Consider the following 24,422-nt stretch of genomic DNA (forward strand, 5'->3'; position numbering starts at 1 on the left):
GGGAGGCAGCGGCACATCCCGGGGCAGGGCCGGCACATCCCGGGAGGCAGCGGCACATCCCGGGAGGCAGCGGCACATCCCGGGGCAGGACCGGCACATCCCGGGCGGGAGGCAGCGGCACATCCCGGGTCAGGGCTGGCACATCCCGGGGCAGGGCTGGCACATCCCGGGGTAGGACCGGCACATCCCGGGAGGCAGCGGCACATCCCGGGGCAGGGTCGGCACATCCCGGTACAAGGCCGGCACATCCCGGGGCAGGGCCGGCACATCCCGGGCGGCACACAGGCTGCACCGGGCGGGGCGGCGGCGGCGGGGCTGCCCGCGGGACTCCCCCCGCCTGCGCTCCGTGCTCCGGGAGGGCGGGGGCTCGGGGGCCGGGCCAGCCCCGCCGCCGCCCGGCTCCGCCTCTCCGCCGCAGCGCTCAGTCCTGGAGCGCCGCTCGGCTGCCAGAAGGGAGCCGCCACCTGCCCCGGTGCGGAGCCGCTCCTCGCTGCGCGCCGGGAAGGGAGAGCAGCCGCCCCGCCGCCCGGGAAGTTACCGCTGCTCGGGGAGAGCCGCCGCCGCTTCTTCCAGGCCTCGGCGAGGGAGCAGTCGCCGCCGCGCTCCGCTGCGAGAGGGAAGAGCCCGCGGGCGCGCCGCCCCGCTCCGCCGCCGCCTCCCGGTCCCGCCGCGGGCAGGCGGGATGATGGAGCGCCCCGCCGCCCGCGCCTCCTGCCGCCGCCCGCCGCTGCTCTGCCTCCTGCTCGCCGCCCTCTGCCTGCCCCCCGGTGAGTCCCGCCCGCCCGCACCTTGGCGGAGCGGAGGCCGGGCGCGGGTGCCGCGCCCGCCCGGAGCGCCCGGCACCTCCGCGGGCTCCCTGCGCGCCGCATCCCGCTGCCTGCTGGCGGAGAGCGCTCCTCTCCTGCCCGTCTCTCCTGTGGGAAAGGCAGGAGCTGCCCCAGCGGTGCGGGGCATCGAGAGGCGCCGCTCTCGTCTTTCCCCGTTGCAAGCGGCCGCGGGGTCCCTCCGGGGCGTTGTCAGCGGCCGCCGGGCAGCGACGGCCGAGCCCCGGCGCGGTGCCGCTTTCACTTCCAGCCTGAGCGGCACGTCAGCGCGGCGAGCCGCCCGCAACTTGGGCGCTTCAGCCGCTTCTTCCTTCCGCGCTTTCGGTGCCGCTTTCCGCTGCCGGCGGGACGGAGCGCGGCATCCCGGTGCCCCCTGCCCGGGCATCCCGGTCCCCCCTGCCCGGGCATCCCGGTGCTCCCTGCCCGGGCATCCCGGTGCTCCCTGCCCGGGCATCCCGGTCCCCCCCTGCTCGGGCATCCCGGTGCTCCCTGCCCGGGCATCCCGGTGCTCCCTGCCCGGGCATCCCGGTGCCCCCCTGCTCGGGCATCCCGGTCCCCCCCTGCCCGGGCATCCCGGTGCCCCCCTGCCCGGGCATCCCGGTCCCCCCCTGCCCGGGCATCCCGGTCCCCCCTGCCCGGGCATCCCGCTGGGGCAGCGCGGATGTCGCTCCCGAGGCTGCTCCGGCACATCGGGCTCGCGTGGGTAACTTCGCTTGCCCTCCCCGCCCGTGGAAACGCTCCTGAGTGAGGCTCTAGGGGAGTCAGGAAGGCGCGGAGAGTGCTAAATATCCTAATTGTTCTGGGAATATTTTGGCTATGAGGTGTTTGTAGGCTTTGTTTTGTAAATATTGAGCGTGAAAGTGAAGTCTGAGGGAAAAGCTGTGAAGTGAGGAGTTCTGCATTAAGCGCGGGGACCGTCTCATTATTCTTGTAGAAAGAGCGTCAGCCTGTGGTAAAATTTTGTATTGCTTTAAGAAATGGCTTTGCCTCTCTGTGCCTTTGCAACAGCGGAGGGTTTGCAGAAGTGTTGGAAGTGGTGGTGGTTTTTCATTCCTGGCCTCTGCCTGGTTGTTACGTGCTCTCTAGTTAACCATTTACAGCCAGTATGCTCTTGGGGAAATGGAAGAGCAGACCTCTTTCACTAGGTGCTTTTATACTTGTGTTTTACAAGCTCCAAGTAGAAGACTGAAAACTAGCTACAACAGTAAAGGAAGCCTCCTGAATGTGTAATTTCAAATAGAATAGTAAAAAGCTCCAGACAGAATCAACAGCAATACTAGAACTGTAAGCAGTGTGTCAGACTGTGCTGCTTGGCTTTTGCTTGGGCAAATACAGGCTATAATCACTGCTGGACATAAGAAATACCAGTCCCGGTGGCAGAGCTTACAAAGAATACTGGTTGCTGTGATGCAAAAAAAGTCTTCAGGAAAGATTCAGGTTCATTTTAGGAAATCTTAAAGGCATGTGGATTATCAGAGGGATAAGCACCTCAGCTTCTAAGAAGCAAGGCTTGGCCCCTGTGGAGAGATTTAGCTGAGGAAATACAAAGCAATCTTGGTTATTGTGTGACTGGTTACATTTTCCGTTTGAACAAAATGTGAAACCGTAAAATATTTTATCTCAAAGGTTGTGTTGATGGAGCTCTATAAAAAAAAAATGTTACTTGACTACCTACAATCTTAATAGGCTGTCAGTAAAACCATTTAGCTTGTTCTTTCTGCTCTTCATTCCTTCCTTGCCCCATCAAGGAGAAGCTCAGGCTAACTGTAAAGAAATATATGTGGGGAGAAACCAGCTCTACCTCAGCTTAGAAACTTTCCCTGCAGTACTGAAAATGCCTGGAAAGCCCAGTAGTAGATTTAAGCCTCTAGTTCTCTGTTTATTTTGAGAAATATAAAAGATGCTTACATGCAAAAACACCTATAAAAAGGTCTTGATATTGCTGTAGTTTTACTGGTTTTTCCCCCTTGCTATCTCAGCTATTTTAGGTATAGCTAGTTTGCTATCATCTAAACAAATTATGGATGTATTACTCTATCATGGTGCTTGGCTTTTGGGAGTTCCATTTGAGTTTTGGGTATGGAAAGCAATGGATGAGCTATTAAAAGCATATTAAAAGCTTATGTGCCCCAATTGTAAATATCTTTGGCAATATTTAAGATGGACTAGAGATCCTCATGAGAAAACTTGGTATTGTTTCTTCACAGAATAAACTTCCTAGGATGATAAAGAGAGAGGGGGTCCAAGTACACATTTGGCACTAAGAGCCTGACTGTAGGTCAGACTAAGTGAGAAAATGGGCTATAATCTCATACATCACTAGAGGAATGGCTGTGTGTGAAAACAAAGTCAACTCTTAATCAGGACAAAATTATGACCTTTCCCCCTCCCCCTGCTTTCTGGTGGATTATAACAACGAAGCTCTTAGTCTCTCCTTTTATTACAAGACTTGTTACATACTGCCAATATTGCCTAAGCCTAGTGAGACTGAAACATGTAATCTTATTTGTGACACTCATTGTGTTCTCACTTCTGACTGCGTTTTTTCCCTGGTATGACTTTGAGCTAGGGAAACTGGATTTCTATATCAAGATCTGGAGTTCACTTGGGTTTTCTGAAGCTGAAGTCAGAAAGCATCTGCACCACGTGTATATGCTTCAGTGTGCCATGTATTTGTGGCCTAATTTGCAGGTGACCAGATTCATTCCTAAGTGAGTTTTAATTGTTAAATTGATTGCTTTGGGAACCATTTGATATATTTAGGGTTTTTTTTCTTTTTTGATGTGAAAATCTTCCAACATAAACTATTTTTCTTGTGCTCTCCCCTCTACTGTTGGGTTTGTAGCACTGAGAAGGTACAGGGCAACAACAGAAATCAACCAGGTCTGTAAATCCTTGAAATTTCAGCCAGGTGAATTTCATTGAAGAAAATATATGTTGTTATGTTCATTAAATAAATATATCTGTCACAAGTCATATTTAATGGTGAGAGATTTTATTTTCACTTTCTAACCTGTGTAAGAGTAATCCCCTTTCTTGCAGTACCATCCATTCTTCTTCTTGAAAGTAACCGGGTTGTTAAAATTATTTTCCCTGTGTTCATATATTATCTTCTTTGTAGTAGAATTCATTTGTTAACTTGCTTCCAGCAGAAATTTTTGGGGAACGGAATCTCTAAATATTTATGCAAGATGATACATAAAGGGGAAAATAAAATAGGAGAAGCGTTTTACATAAAGCAAATTACATCTGTATGATCAGGCTAAAACAGTGTTCACTATTTTCTTGCAAGTATCTTACTTCTACAGTGAGGCTTATAATCTTAAGGTGTAAGAGTGCTCACTGCAGATTTCCATGGTATCATACCTGATTCCATAGGAGGTCCTTCTGAGCCATGTGAAAGCGAGCATTTCCGTAGCAGCAATAGCATTAATATAGCTGCTCATGTGTAACACTTCATCTTTTTTTAGATTTCTGGAGAGTATTTTTAGATTTATGGAGAGTATCTTTTGGTCAAAGTGGTTTTGGACTTCTTGGGTGCAAAAAGAGCAGGTTGCTAGAAGGAAACTGCTTTCAGAGGACCCCCACCTCTCTGTATGCACTTTGAGCCTAATAACACTGGGGAGACTGAATGGGCTGTAATTTATAATTGGATCTCCTAACACTAGATTATCAATATTCAGTCTTCCCTTCTTGTGATCTGTACTCTGACCATAACATGATGATCACACATAAGCTGGCCTGAGATCTGATCTCCAGTGGTTATTCCACTGCTGTTTCACACACGGGAGTTTTGTGGCTTTTTGATACTACCATGGTGATTATTGAAACTGTTTTTCCACACCTCTAATGGTATGGTGTCGTCGTCTTGGTTAGTTCTACCAGCTCTGATAGGAGGCTAGACTTTATATATTGATTTTTACCATATCTAAAACCCTATAATCTTCAGGCTTTCTCTTCAGTGCTATTTAGGGTTCCTCTGGGCGGTCTGGTGTGCAGCTTTTTCATCTGGTAATAGTAATTTTTTATTAAAAAACGTGTGTAAACTGCAAGGCTGCATTTGTAAGAGGATTGAGGACCTGTTGCAATATACTAATTTCTCTCAAGTTCCTCTGTCTTTGAGAAAAATAGTTATGCCTCCATTCACAGATGCTCAGATGAGAGACTCTTAAAGAACTGTAAATGCCGTAGGGTGATAATTAGAAATTACTTAAGCAGAACGTGATTTTTCCAGGAAAACCTGACTATTAACAAGTCCCCTTGCTATGAAATGGTTGAGTGTTATCTTCCCAGAAGACAAGGTTTTGACCTACATGTTCTTTATCTCGGTATATTTTCTTTAATGGGAACAGGATGAATATTAAAGGAGGCTGTACATTTCTGCCTTTAATACACTAGAAAATGAATCTCATCATTTAGAGAGGAGATTGCAATGCACCTTGTATTCTGACAATCCACTACTGGCAGTGATCAGATCAAGTTTATTCCTTTTTTTTTTTATCTTCTCTGGTTTTGTTTCCTTTGTCTTCCCCAGTGTGTTTTATTGAGGATGGCTTGAATCACAATCATTCCTACAACAGTGGATGTTAATCTTCTGCTCCACGGTGTTGGCTCTATTGAGGAATTTCTGCCTAGCTTAAGATCAAATTGTTTTTTTTTTTTTTTAATCATGGATATAGGTCTCCAGAAAGGCAAATAAATATTTGCTTATTAAAGCACCGCTGCTTCTTCTGAACTAGTATTTTTATTGTTGATAATAAATGTGCTTCTTCTAGGAGGTAAAAAATGTGAGAAAGTGATAAAAGAGAGAGCAAGGCAGAGCACCTGCAGGGTATAATTTTTAGAGGTTATCAGGGGTTAGAACAGTTCTGTAATGTTTGGGTAGAAAGCATTCAAAATGCTTTCAACAGCAATGGAAATACTAAGCTGTTCCCTTGGTAAGAAGTAAAAAGTGCAGTTGGTGATTTAATAAATGTTTCAGCAGTCTGTATATCCATATATTTTGTTTAGGTTGTACCCTGTTGTGAAGAAAAGCTTCAAAAGCTCAAACTGCACTCGTGCGTTGTGGTTTGGGCTGTGCTGGCACCACCTGTAGCATGCCCTGGCACGGTTAATGATGGGAGCTGGGTGTGAGAACCTTGGGCTTGGTTTGGGGTCTTATGTGGTGGTAAAGTTTCTTTTTTAACTTGTGCTTTTCAAGAAAAACTCTTGTTGCTTGGTTTTAAGGTAGTTTATTGCAAGTTATCTAAAAGATTATCTTCTCTGGCTACTGTGGTTTGGTCAGTGGCCCAGGCAGAGACACACACACACACCTGACATCCTTTCTGTCTGCTGTCTTCTTCTTCTCTCTCTTTGCCTAGGGCTGCTGCTAGTTTTTATATGATATATTACGTATTATATGTTTATAGTTTTTCCTAATACCTACTATTTATGTTATACGTTGCTTTTTTATTCTAAACTAATCTATAAGTGTTAGCATTACTAAGAACATGGAGGCAAGGGAGAAGGAGAAGGAATAGGATTAGCTCACATTTTAGAACTTCTGACTTCTATGTACAAAGTAAAAACCCTCCTGTACAGGTGCTAAAACCCCCCTGTACAATACTAAAATTTTTTTTCCCTCTGTTTTGTAATTACTTTTACTATGCTATCTAACCTTTTGTGACTGTTCTAAAGTTGGTAACTCATTTTATGGCTCAAACTCAAAATCACAGCTGTTTCTAGCTGCCTGCTAGGGTCTAAAATGCTTCTGACTAAAGCCTAGAACTTCTAAAAATGTCTGAGAGACGTTTAAGTTCTTCCAGTTGGGCACAGCAGTTTGGGACCTGATGGCAAACTCTGAGTCAGCAGCCAAGGAGAGCAGAATTCCCCAGGGCAGGAGCCCTGGCAGGCAGTGACATCCTGGCGTGTCACAGCCTCTGCGTGCTGGCTGTCCCCTTCCCTGAGCTGTCCCTTGCACACTGTGTATGTGACAGGTCCCAGCTGCCCAGGCTGGAAGCATTTAGGTTTTTAGGTTTTTATTAGAACACTGATTCTGACCACAGTGGCATCTTTAAAGCTTTGAAGAGATATTGGCAGCTAATTCAATAGAGGGAGCTCCGCTACCTGACTGTTGGAAGCAGCATGTCTCAGCTTTTCCCAGAGCCAGAAAGTTTAATAAAACTCTTTGTTTTTCACAGTGTTTTGTAATGCAAGGCTTCACTACTGAAAGCATCTTAGGCTTCCTGTTGCACAAAGGGGAAGGAAGCACAAATCCAAATCACATAACAGGCAAACCCCAAAAGATGACTCAGTTAGAGATAATTCTCTTTTGCTGCAAGGCTTTGGGTGTTTCAGATGGACAGGCTACAGAATCAGGTTTTTAAGGGACACTTTTTGTCTAAGTTTCAGCTGGTGAGATTCATGGAGAAGCCCAAAAAGAATTAGAATAAATAGAGGGTATTTTCAGGGATCAAATGGCCAAGAGTGGTGTGGCATGAAATAGGCTACAAACAGGATAAGGAAATGATTGTACCAGACTTACTGCTGGGGTGAGAGAAAGTTAGAACTTCCAGTAAAACTTCCAGTTAGGTAGGGCATTTGTTTAAAAAAGTCTTGGTTTTCAGTGTGTTTCTTCCAGGATTTTTTATTAAAGGAAAAGTGGAATATGTATGCCATTCTGTAAATGTGGTCATTATGAAAGAAGCCAGCTTAGGTGCATGCTTTTAACCCCTTCCATGTCTCTAACACAAAAAAGCATATATACAGACAGCTGATAACTGCTGTAAATTTAGGGCTTTATATTCTTCTTGAATACTTTCATTTTTAAAATAGTATTTCTGATCAGATGATTTTTGAAACTAATTATGAAGTCCCAGTAAAGAACAGGACTTCTAAAAAATATTCTTTGAGTCACCTTCAAGTAAGCTTATAATGAACTCAGCATTATTCTTCAAGTAGATGAATCCTGGACAAATGCCATTTATCATTTTCCTTGTTGCAGAAATTGCATTTCTAAAATCAGTTTTCTCAATTTAACTAAAGAAAATATCTATAGATATTGGAGAACAAAACAGATGTAGCTTGTGTACAGCTTGATTTAAGTGTGATGTTTCATATGCGATTGACTTATTTCACTGTTCTGTTGGTTTGGCTTTTTAATGTGAATTTTTGGTGGGGTGGATTTTGGGTTTGTTTAGGGTTTTTTTGCGGGTTTTGTTTTTTTTTGTTTGTTTGTTTGCTTGTTATTATTAGAAAATATTTTTTTTTTTTTTTTTTGAAAACTCACTGTTGAGCCAAGTGAATATTTCATGGTGACCATGAAGAATTCCTAAGGCTCCTGCTTTAGAGGGTTAGCACAGTTTATCTCTGGGGTGGAATGGTAAGTGTTCCCTTAAGAGTCTGTAACTGGATACCTTACAGAGAATACATGGGTTGAAATATACTTAAAAATGGGCAATTGAAGGCAACTGTGAGATCTCAAATTTATTTGTGAGATGCTGTTTCTTTTAATTGCAGCTTCTGAATTATTTGTCAGTTGATGAGATAGCTAGAGCATTAATCTATGCATTTATCCCTTTTGGCATGGAATTCTATTTTGTGAAATGTACAAAGCAGCATGTGTTTAGCAAAGTGGATTCTGTGACTCATCCAGATAAAATCATGGTTTGTTGATTTATTCTAGTTGTTCTGGGGAGTACAGATGAACTCAGTGGCCTTTACCTACAAAACCACATGTGGAACAGGGAAAGGACAAATGGAATATTCAGGCAGGATTTGGGAAACTGCAGTGTAGCCATGTAACTTCAGAAGAGAGAAGAATGCTGAATCAATTTCTTCCTTCTTGACACAGCACATCAAATGCTTGCATATGGAGAGGATGATAGGGCATGTATTATTTTAAAATCCACACAGGGACCCCCCAGTATGTGATTTGCTTTCTAAAACTGAGGAAAGTGGAAATTTCTGACACTTGACAGCAAAGTAGTGCCTTGACAACTGGTGATGCAAATCCAGGAAACATTTGCATCTTACACTTGACAATTTTAAAGGTTAGTGAGGGGATAATTTTTCCAAATATAATTAATGACTGAGATTTTTGTCAAGTATTTTCAAACTGCTGCATAACTTGCTGCTGATCTTGAACCTTGCCTACACACAGAAGCAATAAGAAAATCAGTGTTATGAGTATCCCAGCAGCTTCCAGTTTGAGTGAATTATGTTTCTTACTGTTATTTTTCTGCAAGAACTTAGTAATGCAGAGCCTTACAGTTAGTAAAGTAATTCTGGTAATTATGATTACTAATAGAGCCCTGTGGTTTGAAACAGTCACCAATGTATGAGTAAATAATGACAGCTGCTTCTCATTGCATACATTTATATTTTGCACTTTTTTCCCCCGATATTTTTGGTTTTGTTAAATACTTAAAACTTTCAGAAAATGGTTTGTTCCAGTAGTTTAGCTCTTGACATGGTTTGTGTAACAGGATTTTTGGAGTGATGACTGTTCTGTAGTTGAGTTTGACCTGGCACATCATGCTGCTGTTGAATGATGCAACGTGTTCTGTTTCAGCTTTGAAGTTGAAGTCCTTTATCTTCAAGATTTAACCCCAGTTAATGTGAGGTGCCCCACAGCAGCAAATTCCAAAGTGCCTATATGAATCTTGGAATGCACTTTATGCAAGTTCACCTGCAGGCTTGGTAAGGGTCAGATTCTGTATTTCTGTATGTCTGGTATTTCGTCCAGACTCCCTTGTGGTTCTGGGTCATTTCTTGGCACTTTAAGTACCCTGGGGTGTTAAATCCAAAACTTCTGCACAGCTTCTGGGGGCAGCAGGGGGAGTAGTCTAAAACTTTTGAGATAGTGGGAAATAAGTGACACGTTGCAAAGGTGACCACTGTGGATATAGAGGCAGGTTAACCATTTTTCAGTAGATTCACAGAATATTTTGGCATCTTCAATGCATCCTCACATAATGCATTGCCTGCTCTCTAAGAAAGTTCTTTCCTGGTCTTGAAAGAGGTTTCAGCCCTTGGTATGTGCAGGCAGAAGGAAGGCAAGATTTCTGGCCTGTGTGTAAAACTGTTGGTGTATCACAGGGGCAAAAGAGATGGCAGAGGGACAGGAGCAGGGAAATGAGAATTGTGGGTTTTTTGGGGGGATTTTTTGGGAGTGTAGCTGGGTATTGGGGCATGCTGGCTGTCATCATCCTGCAAAGGGGGCCCTGGGGGGCTCACACACAGCTCAGCCTGGGGGCTTGGCAGCTCCTCTTGGCCAGCAGGCAGTGAAGAGCCACTGGCAGGAGCTCTCCTGGAGTGGTGGTCACCTGTAGGTCCATGGTGGCTGTTTCATTTCTGCTATCTAAGAGTGTTGGAATTCAAAATGTCCCTCAGACATTTTTAGAGGTTCCAGGTCTTGGTCAGAAGCATTTTAGACCCTGGCAGGCAGCTGGAAACAGCTGAGATTTTGAGTTTGAGCCATGGAATGAGTTACCAACTTTGGAGGTGGAACAAACAGTCACAAAGGGTTAGATAGGATAGTAAAAGTAGTTACAAAACAGAGGGGAATTTTTTTTCGTATTTTACAGGGGGGTTTTAACACCTGTACAGGGGGGTTTTTCGTTTGTACATGGGGGTCAGAAGTTCTAAGATGGAGGAAAGTGGGCTGATCCTGTTCTTCCTCCTTCTTCTTCCTTGCCTCCATGTTCTTGGTGATGTTGGCACTCACAGATTGGTTTAGAGTAGAAAAGCACTTGGTAATATAGGTCGTAGGTATTGGGGGAAAACTATAAACATGTAATACATAATATATCGTATAAAAGACAGCAGCAGCCCTGGGTGGGGGGAGAAGAAGAAGACAGCAGACAGAGAGGATGTCAGGGTGTGTGTGTGCCTCTGCCTGAGCTGCTGAGCAAACTACAGCAGCCTGAGAAGAAAATCTTTTAGATAACTTGCAATAAACTGCTTTGAGACCAAACAACAAGAGGCTGTGGAGTTTTTCTTTGGAAGCACAGATTGAGGAGAGACTTTTCCACCACACGAGACCCCAGACCAAGCCCGGGGTTCTCACATTAGCGGGGAAAGATCTCTATTCCTCCCAATCACGACAAATTCCCACCTTTTGCTGGGGGTGTGCTTACTCTCTGACCTATTGCAGAGATGTCTGCTTACTTTAGAAACACTTTTCCTCTGCTCTGAATGGTGTGTGAAGCCCCCTGTGGGTCACTGTTTAATTATTGTGTCCATCTGCAAATACAGCAGCGATAAGCAAAGATGGGTTCAGCACACCCAGTGTGCTCAGAGTCTTTGGCTCTCTCTGCATTGCATCAGTGCCCAGAGGAATGAATAACTCAGTGTGTTTCTGTGGTGAATGCTGAATGGCTGAGGGGGAGCTGCCAGCAGCTTTACCCATCAACAAGGGGGTGTTGGGAGGAGCAGTGTTTGCATCCAGAGGAGGAGAGGCAGGTGAGTAGTTTCTAGCTGGAATGCTCAGCCCAGTTTTTTAAAATGTGGGAGTAGTTTTGATGTTGATGGCTCAGTCCAAGAAGTTGTTAATTTTTCTGGGCAGAAGTAATGCATTCAGACTGTTTTTCAAAATGATTTATTCTTATAGTTTTACTTATGGTTACTCCTGAAGGCCACATACGAGGTTCACACTGGAAGTTTTGTGTGAGTATGTATAAAAACAGCCTTGTTTTAGGTGTGGATTCTAATTCACAAAAGTAACACCCATAGCTTGCTTTTACTTGTGTTTCAACTGATTTCTAGTCTTCCTGTGAGGCATCATCATCTTTAAGCAGCAACAATTGTTCTGAAAGGCTTTTCATCCAAGGGTGAGAGAGCAGAGTGCTGAGCATGTGGGGACCTTGACTCCTTTTGAGGAGACTCTCTTAATACAATAGAGAATTCATGCTTTTTCTTTTTTTGGACATACTGTACAGTACAGATTTTTTTTTTTTTTTCATAACCACAGAAGGAAGTTGGTGGTTCACAGACTGCAAGTTCTGTGACAGTGTGATAAACTCTACATAAAACTTGAGGGACCTTGTTATTTAAAAATAGAAACTTAAAAGGGATTATTTCAATGAAAACCTTCATTTTTTTGCCTAAACTTTTCATAATGTTTGAAAGTATTTTTTTAGCTGTCTTTTAAGTCACTTCTAGTTATGTTTTTTGCATTTTCTTTTCCTTCTTTAGAGCTGAACTGTTACTTTGTCTTTAGGGAGGGAGAGCTACTACAAAACCAAAAGTTTTATTGGGGCTTAATTCCAGGTGTGGGGTAATGATCTAAATCTTCCATCTGCTAATAAAATGCTAAGCTCTGCAGTTTTCCATTATCTTCCTCAACAGCAACTTGAAAGTTAAAAAAAAAAAAAAGTACGAAGTCCAGACTTTTTTTAATTCCCTGTGGTAAGGGAACACTGAAGGACTGGGATGTGGCATTTGGGTTGGATGGGATGGGTTTGGTTTTTTTGTGGTTTTTGTTTGTTTGTTTGTTTTTTGTGTGGTGTTTTTTTGTTGTTGTTTTTTTGGTTGGTTGTTTTGTTGTGTTGGGTTTTTTTTGTTTTGTTTTTAAAATATAATTTAATGGAAGGGGAAATTGCTGAGTTTTCTCTGAAAAAAGTGGCACCATTTGCCAGGCTTTTCAAACAATGGTGGTTGTAGAAGCTGCTGTGAGCTGGGACTGACAGTGGCTTAGGAGAACCACTTTCCCCTTGGACACATCCAGCCCTCTTGGGTTGTTAAGTCAGGGTGGAAATACTACAGCCTGCATTTCATCTGAAAGGATTTGAAAGATCTTTGGTATTTTAGTGGTGAAAAAATGATTTATGTTTCTTATGGCATTTACTTGAGTTGCATTTCAAACATGATGGGCACTTCACGGCCTCTGGCTGCTTGGTAATGCTTTAGTTGCAGCTGCAAGGCTGGGTGGTTTACTGTGGTCTAATTCTGCAGTGGATGCACATCACTGGTAATTTCTATTGCCCACAGGCTGTTGGTGAGTCTGGAGTGCTGAATCTTGTGCAGGTTATATTTGCAGATATTCCAGGTGAGTTGCACGTTGAAGAGCTCTACCAGTGCCAGGGTGACTGAACTTTGCCACAGGAGGTTTGGAACAGGGAGATTGTCTGGAGATCTGCTCTGGAACAGCACGTGTCCAGGTCAGACAGCTCAGGGAGGTGCCATTTGCATCAGGAGCAGCAATTCCTGTGAGCCACTGTTTATTCCCTTGTTGCAGGAGGGATGGGCTGAGTGTTTTGTGACTCTGGAGGGAGCGTGTCAGCCTGTACCACCAGCTACTGCTGCAGCTGAGCAGCATCCTGTCTGTGATTTAGCTTTGGGTTGGACTTTGTGTGGCTATAACTGTGCCTTCTAGGTGCTGTATTTTGTGTATTGATCCATGTGATCTCTTCTACTGATGACACAGGAGTGGAGGTTTAAAATTTCCTATAGGGAGTTGGAACATAAAGTTGTTCTTTGCTGCCATTTTATTTGGAGGGGAATCTGAATTTGACTTCTCAAAATCATAGGAAAGGGAAAAAAATGCAAAGATTCCTTAAATTCTTACCCCCCAATTTTTATTCTTTTGGCAGCTGAAATTTAAGAAAAAAAGTTCTGGATTTCTGGCTTAAAGAAAGCGAAATAACATAATGGAGGTGGTTTTGATTTATAAATACCACTTGAACATCAAAAGACATTTGATAACAGTTCAGGCTGAAAAATAGAAAATATTTTTTTTTTTGCTAGCATATTGTTTGCTTAACTTTACTGTGTCATTGACATAGCATGCCTCTATGTTTTGTAGGCTTTGGAGAGTGAAGGCTTTAGAGGTGAAAACAATTAAAGCTGGAGTATCTAGGATTGCAACAGCAGCACTTTGGATCTTTGACAGGGTGTATTATTGTGCATACTTAAAAGTTCACTTTTCTGCCACTGTTCTGTAAGCAAATATTTATAACTGGAGCTTTTACAGGGAGAGAGAAGTTTGCTGTCAGTGATGGTGATTACAAGGACACAGATCAGCATCTCTGCAAAGTGGCAGACCCGACTGAAAGGCAAAGAACTTACTTCCAGCATGTTCAACCACGGCCTGTGAAAGGAAATAGGAATAGGAAAGAGGAATAGGAAAATGTTGGGGTGGGAGAGCAGCAGGCCATGGCAGGAGGAAGGAAGCCGAGGGCCCTGGCACAGCCAACGTGTGCTGCCTCTTCCCCTTTGTGGCCGGGGGAGGAAGCCCTCTGCACAGAAAGGATTTGGGCTTGAGAGTGAAACAAGGTGTGAGAGGAGAGCAGGAAGCATCTGGAAAGTGGTGGGGTTGGGGAGAGCCCCTGATCAGAGTAGTTTGAGGGAGAGGAGCAGGGGAGAACCCAATTTCAAGATAGGCAGTGCCTGACTGTCGCTATAGGACACGTGAAAGCACGACATGAGCCACTGCTGTTTGCAAGGTAAAGAAGGAAGTTTATTCTCTGAATACAACTTTTATACTTTTCCAAAGGTGACAGTGGATTGGAGAGTGAATGGGCCACCTCTCCAATGACATTGGACAAACCACTATTACATCAAGTTTCTCCACCCCTATGAAGGAATGCAAAACAATATGTTGCTTATAGAAAATTGTGTGAGAAAGTTTTCAAATAGAATGTAAACTCAGAAGGCTTTAGAAAATCTTAAGAATCAGGGCGACACCTGCCCTCCCCTGTCTGAATCTCCAGGTGCTCCCCTGGGGTTGACAGTCACACCTTTTCCTTTCACCTGCAGTAATTCAGCAGGATGTCCCTCTTGGTAAAGATGCTGTTACTGCCACGTCACCCTGTTCCTCTTTTGTCAGCCACACAGTTCAGTGGTATTTCCTTCTCTGTTCCCACAGGGACTTGGCAAAGTGAGGCATTCTTGCCCTGGGTATATGTGGCATGTACTCATAGGGCAACACCTGGACTAACACAGCCTCCCTTCTCCATCTAGGGGTCAGAAAAGATCAAATGAAAAGCTCTTCATACTGACAGTCTTTTTGAGGGGAGGAAAAAAACCCTGAATGTTTTCTTCTAGGCACCGTAAGAGACTTGGTGCATGAGGTAATGTGCCAGGGAAAGGGTGTCATGTGCTGAGCATAATCCCTGGGTGACATAAATGTCTGTGGCTGTCCTGCTAGCCATCAGATGTTCTGTGGAGTGGCTGTTTAAATCTGTTCAAATACTCAAATATTTTCAAAGCCGAGTGTTCTCAGAGTGCCTTTTTACCAATTCTGAAGAAATGTAACATTAGTTGTTTAATAAGGATATTGTAATAAACACAGTGCATGACCCACTGCTGCTGAAATTGCAACAGCCAGGCATTTTTCTGGTCTAAGCCTGTTCATGCTGTGTCTGGAATGAGGTGGGGAGAAGCAGTCTGTGGTAGTTGACAGGTGCTGTAAACCTAAAACAGCAGCTTTGCTTGGTCACCAAGTACAGAAATTAAGCTAACACAAGAGTTTTCATCATCCAGCATGTGTTTGAACACCCAGCTTTGAAATTATTTGAGTATTTAACTAGATTTTTAAGGACCTAGATTTTAGAATAGAAATATCAGGAGCCATGCAGATGGGGCATGGGAGGATACAGTGCACCAAAAGTGATGGTGTAGAGGCTGTTAAGATGCTGGACACTGTCTGTGAGTCGCGGTACCTTTCTGCTCCTTGCAGAGCATGTTGAGCTATCATGACTTGCAAAGAAATAGTTCAGGTAGGGGATTGAGCTAGTTCAGTCTTCCCAAGTCTGAAGTAAGTTCACCTCTTTTTAAAGGCTCCATTTTTAAATTGCACACACATGATTTTCCCATCTATAAAATAGAATATATAAGAATGGATACATTTTTTTGTGCCTGTCAGCAGGGAATAGGCAGCTTACTAAGCTTTCTTGAGCGTAATTTTAAATGGAGAAAATGCTGCTATATAAACTGAGATTATCTCATCACAATATTTTTATGATAGTTAATTAAAATGTGAGAAAATCCTTTCGAACAGATTTGCAGTTTTGTGACTTTTATGAGACTTAACATGAGAGATCTATTTTTATAGTTATGCCTTCTTATTAGTTTTGGGATTAGGATATGTTTAAATGCATGGCTATCAAATCCTGTGATGATTACTTGTTTATTTTGCAGTGTAGACTAATTCAGTTATGGTCCCATTCATGTGTTGTTTGTGTCCCACTTTTCAATGAGATACTGTAGTGCTTTATTGTTATTGCTATTTAAAATAAACTCCCAGAGTAGTTTTAATTTCAGCTTGTATTTTTTTATATATTAAGTTTCAGTGAGGCGTATTTTATTAGATTGTTGTGAATTATGATCATTTAAGTTGTTCCAGCTCCTGGACATTCATTTTCATTATGCTGGAAGATTGTAAAATGTGAGTGAAGGAAGGATCGCTGTGACTAGCTGTAAGAGACTTAAAAAGTTGTCTAGACATAAATAAAATCCTGCAAAATCTTGGCTCTCACTGCATACAACTGTGATAGGAAGCAAGACCTACAGAAAATTTACTGAGATCAAGTGGGAGTTATTGAAGACAAGCAGGTGCTCTGTTCCCCTTGCAGTGGACAGGCACCTCAGTGGAGGATGCATCTCTAGGCTGGTGCTTTCTACTTGAACTTGTGTGAACTTGTGCTGTCTAAAGAAAGAATGGGCTTAAACAAATCTTTTTTTTGTCTTTCTTTAACCATGCCTACGATAGCATGACACTGTGACTCTTAATCACAGGCTCATCTGTCATCTCTCATCTCATCTCTCTTATCTAGGAGTTCTGCACAGAATTTCTCAGTCTAGGACCAATTCAGCCAGCAGTGAATGTGATGAGGATTCCGAGTCCTTTGCCTTGACCTCTTTGTGTGAGTGACCACGGGGAGAGACTTGTGCTCTAGGCCAGCAGGTGATTATGCAGAGGAGTAAATAAGGCTGCTCTTTTCTCCCTCTGGGTCATTAAACACAAGCTTATGGGGTTTTGGAACCATCTAGAGAGGAAACACGTCAGGTAAGTATTAGGTAGAATTCTCAGGGCTAACTGTCCAACAGACCTTGCTCAAAGAATATAATGCAGGTTTCCCCAAGGCTTCCACAGCAGCCCAGGTGTGAGCAGAGATGTGCTTACATGAGCAGACTGCACTGGCAAAAGCAGAGGGGGAATTGTTCTGCTGCCAGGAATGCACATGCTGATGAGAGCTCTGTTTATATTAGCAGGCTATTCTGATACAGCTAATTAATCAGAATTTGTCTACCAAACTATGCCTTGGAGATACAGAAACACAGGATTATGAGATTTGCCAGATTTCTGTGATGGATCTTCTTGGGAGACTTGTGGAACAATGACTAATGATTGCTTCTGACTCCTAGAGTTCCTCCCAGAAAAGTAGTAACTTGAGATAACCTTGCATCTCATTTTGTCTCAGGCCATTTACCCAGTAATAACATTAAATACACTGAAGTAATTCACATCATTTTTTTAATGGCAATTTGAGTTCAGTCTTTATTCACAGAGGGGAAAGTAGGCAGTGAGACAAACTGTTGAATAAAATACCAGTGTTTCACATACAGGCTTTGGTAGCAGTACAATTGGTTGCATACTGAAAGGGAGAATCAATTACATAGCTGCTGCTTATCAGAAGTTAGCAAATAATGAATGCAGTTTTGTTTTTATAATCAATTACCTAGCCCTGAAACTTGTTAGCAAAGGTTAGGAGCTGTAATAATTTTCATTGAATTCCTACACATTATCTCAATGTGTTTCTACATGTTGCATTTTAGGGAGATGAGGGAGAAATAGTTTTCCCTGAAGTCTTCTTTTAAACTGGCTTCCAATAGATGAAGGTCAAGCCCTTCAATTTCTGAGCTGAATCTACATTCATCCCACACCAAAGATGATGGTGTATACTTTCTCATTAGTCCAACACCTTTTCTTTCACTTGTAAGCATAGGTTGCTTTACTTTCAGCTCTGTGAGTTTAAAGAATGCTTGCATCCCTGCGTGGTTAATTCAGCCACATCATTGTTCAGAATTTACAGATAAACAGGGGAGTAACAAAGGATAACTTTCCTTTTTTTTTTTGTGATTTTATTTTCCTCCAACGTTCTCAACAAATATCTGAAATTCTTTGTGTGCAGAAATTATTTGTGCTGGTGACAGGCTGTGAGTGCATTATGCCATAAAACTGTAAGTCTTTCAGACCTGCTAGCCCAGTGTTTGCTGCTTATATGCAACGTTTGATGTTCTTATTTTTGAGGTACCTCCTTTATTTTTGTACAAATGTTCTATAATTGGTGTTTGATTATTGACTCGTCTATGATGGTTTTTCTGAAGGCTCTTGCAGGCTTCGCTTCTGTTTCTGCTGGATGGTATATCCTCTCAGAGTTGCATACCTCTGCATAGCTTGCTTCACTAAAATATTTTTTTAAAAAATCTTTGTCCAATATAATCCTTGGGTGTTTCTTTCCTTTTCTTTTTATTTAACGTTAATAGTATCTGAAACTGCAGCTATCAAAAATGGGTGGATCAAGTTGCTTTCCTAGCCAGATTATGCCCAGTAGGATATTTGATTTATTTGTATGTCTTGGTTATTTTGCAAGATAAAATTAATTTTGGTGAAACTGGGTGTCTTGTACCTTTTCTTTGTTTATTTCTCCATGAGCATGGTAAAATCTACTGAAATTGCTAAGTGTTATCAGCTGAGTTTTTGCTCATTTTTAATTTAAGAAAGTTTTATAGTTATTTATAGTTAGTTTTATAGTTATTTAACACAACCATTTGTTATGTCTTGTTCAAGGCTAGCTTTTGTAGACCAGTTAGTTTCTGAATAATAATGTATCACAGGCATCCTCTTTTTTTAAATAGCATTTAATTGGCATTAGTCAGGCTCTCATTAACTGCATTTTCTGTTTCAGTGTTATCTTTTTGTTAATTGACTTAGTTTCCTGACTGCACCTCTGTTTTTAAAAGCGGTGGAGAACGTTTGAACCTCTGGCAATGTGCAGTCATTTCAAGTTTGCAGAATTTTCTTCTTGTCTTCTTCCCAGGACCTCACTGAGAAACTCAACTGCCAGCTGCAAATTGCAGCAGCAGTGAAAATGAAAGCATTTCTTAGGTACACTTGATATCTTTATTTAACTCAGAAATCTTTATTTAACTGGAAGCAATGCTAAGAATAGCAACTTCCTCTAGCCCAACTGGCACGATTCTCCTTCAGGCCTTGATATCTGTGTTTAGTGGGGCTATTTTTCTCTTTCAAATATCATGCATCTTCTCAAATTGCCCCAAATTCTGCACAAATTAGGGAATTCTGATCACACAGATGGTTTAACCAACTCTTCCATGAACAAGGGGTTGATTGGAGGGCAGGTGTCTTCTGGCAGTGATTTTCTGGGGTGCTGTGCCAGGATCCTGGAATGAGCCTGGGATGAAGGATGGAGCTGTGGTGATGTGCTGGGGGCTGATTGATGGTGCTGCTGCTCAGCTGCATTGTCAACAAGGCAATTTTCCTTCTGGTTTTGTTGCTGCCTTGTGGAACATCAGCTTGGAGCTGAGCTGTCCAAAAGGGGCTGGAGAACTGCAAGGCTCTCACAAATTCCTGTGCGGGCAGGAGAGGGATTTCAGAGTGAACTCTGAAATCTAAATGAGAGGTGAGTGAAGCTGTGGTTTGCTGCCATCACCAGCTCCTGCTGGCCAGGTGGGGTTGTCCCCAAAGCTGCTGCAGGGTGCCTGGGGAGCAGTGCCTGCCTGGCTTCCTTTTGGCCATAACTCATTCCTGCCATCATCTAAAATGGCAGAATGAAAGAATTAAAGAGCCTGGGAAGGACTCTGTTGCTCTGCGTGAAAGGAGAAATTGGATGGATGTGGAAAAGCCATAGGTAAAGGAAGAGACAAGCAGAGGGAAGGAGGGCTGTTGCAGAATCATTTTGTAAATTAAAAAAACCCCAGCAACAACAAAAACAAAACAAAAAACCCCCACCTTCTTACTGACATGAAATAATAAAGCCCAGGCATAGTTTCTTTGCTTTTTATTTTATATTTTGCACAGCTTATAAAAATGATATAACTGTACTTCATTTATGTCTATCAATAATTGAGTCTGTAATTAAGGCTTTTATTACCAATAAACCCTTGTGATTCTGTGTGTAGTGAATATTATTAAAGCCCATTTTTCATTATAAATTACTCCTGTTGATCATTTATTAAAGTGGTATTTTTTAATTTTGAAATAAGAACATAAAGCATTTAGTTGGCAATTTTCTTTTTTTTCCTTGAGAACATAAAGTAGAAGAGAACAATACAACAGAGAAGATGATCCAAAAACTGCCATCTCAATTTTTTTTGTCTCAATAAGAAAGCATAGAATTATTTTGTTTTTCAAACTTTAATATGGACCTTGGGCAGGGCTGACAGAATAATGTGTTTTAAATTCTCTATTCCTACATTCCAGTTCTTTGTTTTGCTTTATTCCTCAAAAGCTGTGTGAATTCAAATGCCAGGAAAATAAACTGTAGCAGAGGTTTGCATGAGCTGGTGCCTGCAGATTAATGTGTACTTCTGCAGATGCTTTTTACTTTGTACTTTGTGTCCAGTTACTGCACTGTGGAAACATCCTACAGAAGGAATTGATAGTGGTGTGAGTGGATCACTGTATTTTCATATAATGTGACTGATTTCCTTAAAATAAAAAATCAAGATACTGCTTACTTATTTGATGTTAGTGCCTGCATTTTAGTATTGGGGATGCAACTTAGATAATGTTTTGAATTGAAACTTGGAGGGCATACTGTGCTGTACAGCAATGGTTTTTGCAATGGTTTTTGCAGCAGCATGGGCTGGTTCTCAACATCCTGAACATTTTTCCTCCTGCCAAGTGACTTGTTTCTGAACCTGGAGCTGCTGCTTTGAAAACTCTTGTCTTAAAAGCAGATCCCTACTACAGACTTTTTGCTTTTTTCCACAGTTTGCGGAAACTGATGCCTGACTGAATTTTTCATTTCCCTCTCCTTTCCTCCTTTTCTCCCAGTCCCTGACAGTGTTGGCTGTTTTATTCCCACTTCAGTACAGCTCTCCTATTCCCCTGCCTCATCAGCCAAGGCAATGAAGAGGCACACCAGACTGCTCTCAAGGTGCAGTTTCCAGCTAATTGTGTGCTCTTGAATTGTCCTCTTCAGAGAATTACTTCCAGGATGGACTGTATGTCCCTTTGTAGCTGGTTTCAAAAACACCTTTGGGTGTTGAAGCACTAAGGCAGCTGTCCAGAACCTTCTCTGGCTTTAATTCATTTACATGCTTTTAAAGTGGAGCATCCTGATTCACCTTCATCCTGATTCACACCTCATCACTTGGAAGGTCACTTTAGCAGCTCTTCCAATCAAGTTGTCTGTATGAGTAAAACAGAATTTTTTTTTTTTTCTCAGATTTTTATTTGACTAACGCTGAAGTCTCTCATGTCCCTTGGGCAGTTGCTGTAAAATGTCAGGAAGTGAAGAAAAACAGTGATTTCAGCATCTAAAGTACTATTCTTTTGAAACTCCTTTGATGTTAAATTGCAGGGCTTGTTTAGTGTAGCAGTGGTGTCCTTAGTGGAAGCCAGGTGATGTGTAGCTTCTGTCAACTGAAATCAAATCACCTATCCTGCTGAGGTTTTGTTTGCTTTGTCTTAATTTCTTTTGCTCATCTCAGAAAGCATTTGAATTTTTTCAGCAGTGTGAATTTTCAAGGTGGAATAACTCATACATAGGGGTTGGTTAAGTTTCTCCATCGTGCATAGCCAGATTTCTTTGTTTTTACTATTATTAAATGTGCTAAATAAACAGGGAAGACCTGATTATTCCTAATGCTGACAAACTAATTCCTTGCTGTTTCAATTCTGAACTGTGGCAGCTCTGCCGTTGAAATCTTTATTTCTTTACTAAAACATTAAACTTGTGAAATTCTATGCTGGTATATTTTAAAGACAAAATTACCTTAAATTGTACATTTTTACTCTCTTCTAGTCTGGCATGTAATCTCCCCTCTAGGAGTTTTAGTGCTTAGAGCAGAAAGGAGAATAGCCTGCCTGCTCTAACACATGCAAGAACATGTCTTGGTGGCTGTGAAAGCTTGGTGTGTTTGTGTAAGATTGATTGCTGTACTTCACTTTTGAGTTGCTGTTTTAGTTTTGCCCTTCAGAAGTTTTACTAGGATAGTTTGTAAGTGCCAATATTGTGCCTTAAGTAGGTGTGTTAGATAGTCTTAGGTGCCATGTTCTTTATTGATGGTTGCAAGTTGCACTAAATATTGCTGGGGAAAAAATATAAAACTAAGCACAAGAGACCTTTATGAATCACTGTATGCTTTCAGAAGTGTTGTGCTTAGCTTAATGCACACTTTAATTCTCCAGAAAGCACCCCAGTGAAAGACAGTGCAGCAAACTAAATCTCCTTCTCCTCTCCTCTTCAAATCTCATCTGTCACGGCACTGCAATTGTTTCTGCTGCTCTTTAATGCCAAAAAGATCATGGAGCTATGGGAAAATTTGCACATTTTTTTACAGGAAGTTTTGTTTTAAAAGGACAGAAGGAAGGAGGAGGACGTTGATGCAAATAAATGAAGTATGGAGAACAGAAGATACCTAAAACGAAAGTACATTCTTCAAACTGCTACTTGCAATAAATAAAAATTTATAGGCTAAAGTATAGCTAACTGTTCAACAGGAAATCTGGAGCATAAAACTCTTCCATCAGAGTACAATTTATTAAAACTTGTATTTAGTATAGGGTTGAGTTTATTTTTATTCTGTTTGGAGCTGATGGTGATGGGCTAAGTGGAAGGCTGTGTTTACCTGTTTAATCTTTCCCCAGGTCTATGTACAGATTTTTAGATTATGTAAAGTTGAACTTAGGCTCATGGTGGATCATCAGACATGATCCACATCAATTCTGTAATGAACTCTATCTTTGCTTTTCTATTTTACATATAACTTTTGACCCTGAAATTCGGCCAAGCTGTGACATTAGGCTACAGGTCAACTGAGACCACAAAGTCCTTTAAATTCAGTGTCTGTAACACTGTAAACAGGAGTAAGATGAGCATGTGTGTGTGATGGGAAGAGGTGTATCTATTTTGTTTTTCGATTTGGGTGCCCTTTCTGAAACCAAATGACCTGATACCTGTATGCTTCCAACACAAGATCGAAGCATCTTTTTGGGGATCTAGTGAAACCTACTGACCTCTGAGCACATGGCACTGGGCAAGATTGGATTTTTATGAGGGCAAGAATGGATTACTTGAGCTACTGCATTAGCAAGGCTTGTTTGTGTCAAGGCACCCAGTCCTGGCTCTGCTGTCAGTCACTGGGTTCACAATGGATCAGCAGTGCTGATGAACACACCTGTGAAATGTGGTGTGAGGAGGATGAGCAGATTTCCCTGAAGAAGGCTGGCGTTCTCTGAACCAGTATGTTGAATTGGCAGGGCAAAGTTTTGGTATTGGTGGAGCTAAAGAGGTGGCTTCTGTAAGATGATGCCAGAAACCCCCTCCATGTCTCATAAAACCATGGAGCACATCAGTGACAGTGGCAGTACCTCTGGAATAATGCATTTAAGGAGGGGGAAGAATCTGCACAGTGGCAATTCAGCAGGAGTGAGAATGTGACAGAAACAGCTCTGCAGACACCAAGGGCAGAGAAGGAGGGGAGGAGGTGCTCCAAGGTTCCCCTGTAGCAGACATCCACCTGCAGTCTGTGGAGATTCCCATCACAGAGCAGAGCCCAGGGGAGGCTGGGGGAGTCCAGAGCATCCCTCTGGCTGCCCTGGCAGGTCTGGGACCCTGGCAGGGGTCAGGAACCCCCCTGGACAGAGCCCCCAGAGACACTGGCTGTGGTCTCTGTCCATGGAAAAGAGTTTTCAATCTTACAGGATGAATTACCAGCTCTGAGTGTTTGATATGAGTAATAATTAAGTGTGGCACGGGTGCAAAAGTAAAATTTTAGGATTCTAGATGAGGGTTCCAAAGGGGACAAGCTGGAGGAAATTGGGTGTGTCTTGTCCTTTTTCTCCTTCTTCATGCCCTCCATGTCTCACTGTGGTGTTGGCATTTTTCTGTTGGTTCAGGCTGGGGACACACTGTCCAACGTAGGTGACAGATATTGGCACGTTCTTGTAAATCCAGCCCAGGGAGTTTCTGGTATTGAATGTTTGTCACATCCCACTGAGGGCAGAGCCCCACACGCTGCCCTGCAGGACAGAGCTGGGCAGGGCAGCAGAACATGTGAGAGATAAACAGAATAAACAACCTGGAAACCAGCACAGACCAATTATGGCTTCTGCTTTGGCAGGGGGCTGACAGACAGAGACTTTTACAATCTCAGAATCATCAATAGCTCAGACTCTGACATGTGGGAGGTCCACACTGGGGCAGGTTTGCTGGCAGGACTTGTGAGCCTGTGGGGGATTCCCAGTGGAGCAGTCTGTTCCTGAAGCACCCCATGGAAGGGACTCACCCTGGAGGAGGTTGTGAAGAGCCTGTGTGATGTCTCACAAACAGAAGGTCATGAAGAACTGCCTCCTGTGGGATGGAGCAGGGGAAGGGTGTGCAGAGTCCCTCCTCTGAGGAGGAAGGAGCAACAGAAGCAACACAT

General features: G+C 42.8%; 1 protein-coding gene and 1 long non-coding RNA gene across 4 annotated transcripts in view; both read left to right on the plus strand.

The window, feature by feature from the left end:
* The first annotated feature begins 427 nt into the window (after positions 1 to 427).
* Positions 428 to 24,422, plus strand: part of ALCAM (activated leukocyte cell adhesion molecule) — a 119,010-nt gene continuing 95,015 nt past the window's right edge. Inside the window, exon 1 of one of the 3 annotated variants that reach the window (XM_077790921.2) lies at positions 428 to 767. In XM_077790921.2, the coding sequence (XP_077647047.2) occupies positions 683 to 767 (85 nt within the window). In that variant the 5' untranslated portion in view covers positions 428 to 682. Of the gene's footprint in view, positions 768 to 10,726; positions 11,268 to 24,422 lie in introns of those variants that run through there. The other 2 variants (XM_077790920.2, XM_077790922.2) reach the window with 2 other exon arrangements.
* On the plus strand, positions 11,274 to 18,530 carry LOC146768566 (uncharacterized). The gene is made up of 2 exons (XR_014957878.1): positions 11,274 to 14,875; positions 16,580 to 18,530. It is a non-coding gene; the product is annotated as an uncharacterized LOC146768566 (long non-coding RNA).

Source organism: Lonchura striata, chromosome 1, assembly GCF_050655825.1.
Source record: "Lonchura striata isolate lonStrDom1 chromosome 1, ASM5065582v1, whole genome shotgun sequence".
In the NCBI taxonomy this organism is placed as follows: Eukaryota; Metazoa; Chordata; class Aves; order Passeriformes; family Estrildidae; genus Lonchura; species Lonchura striata.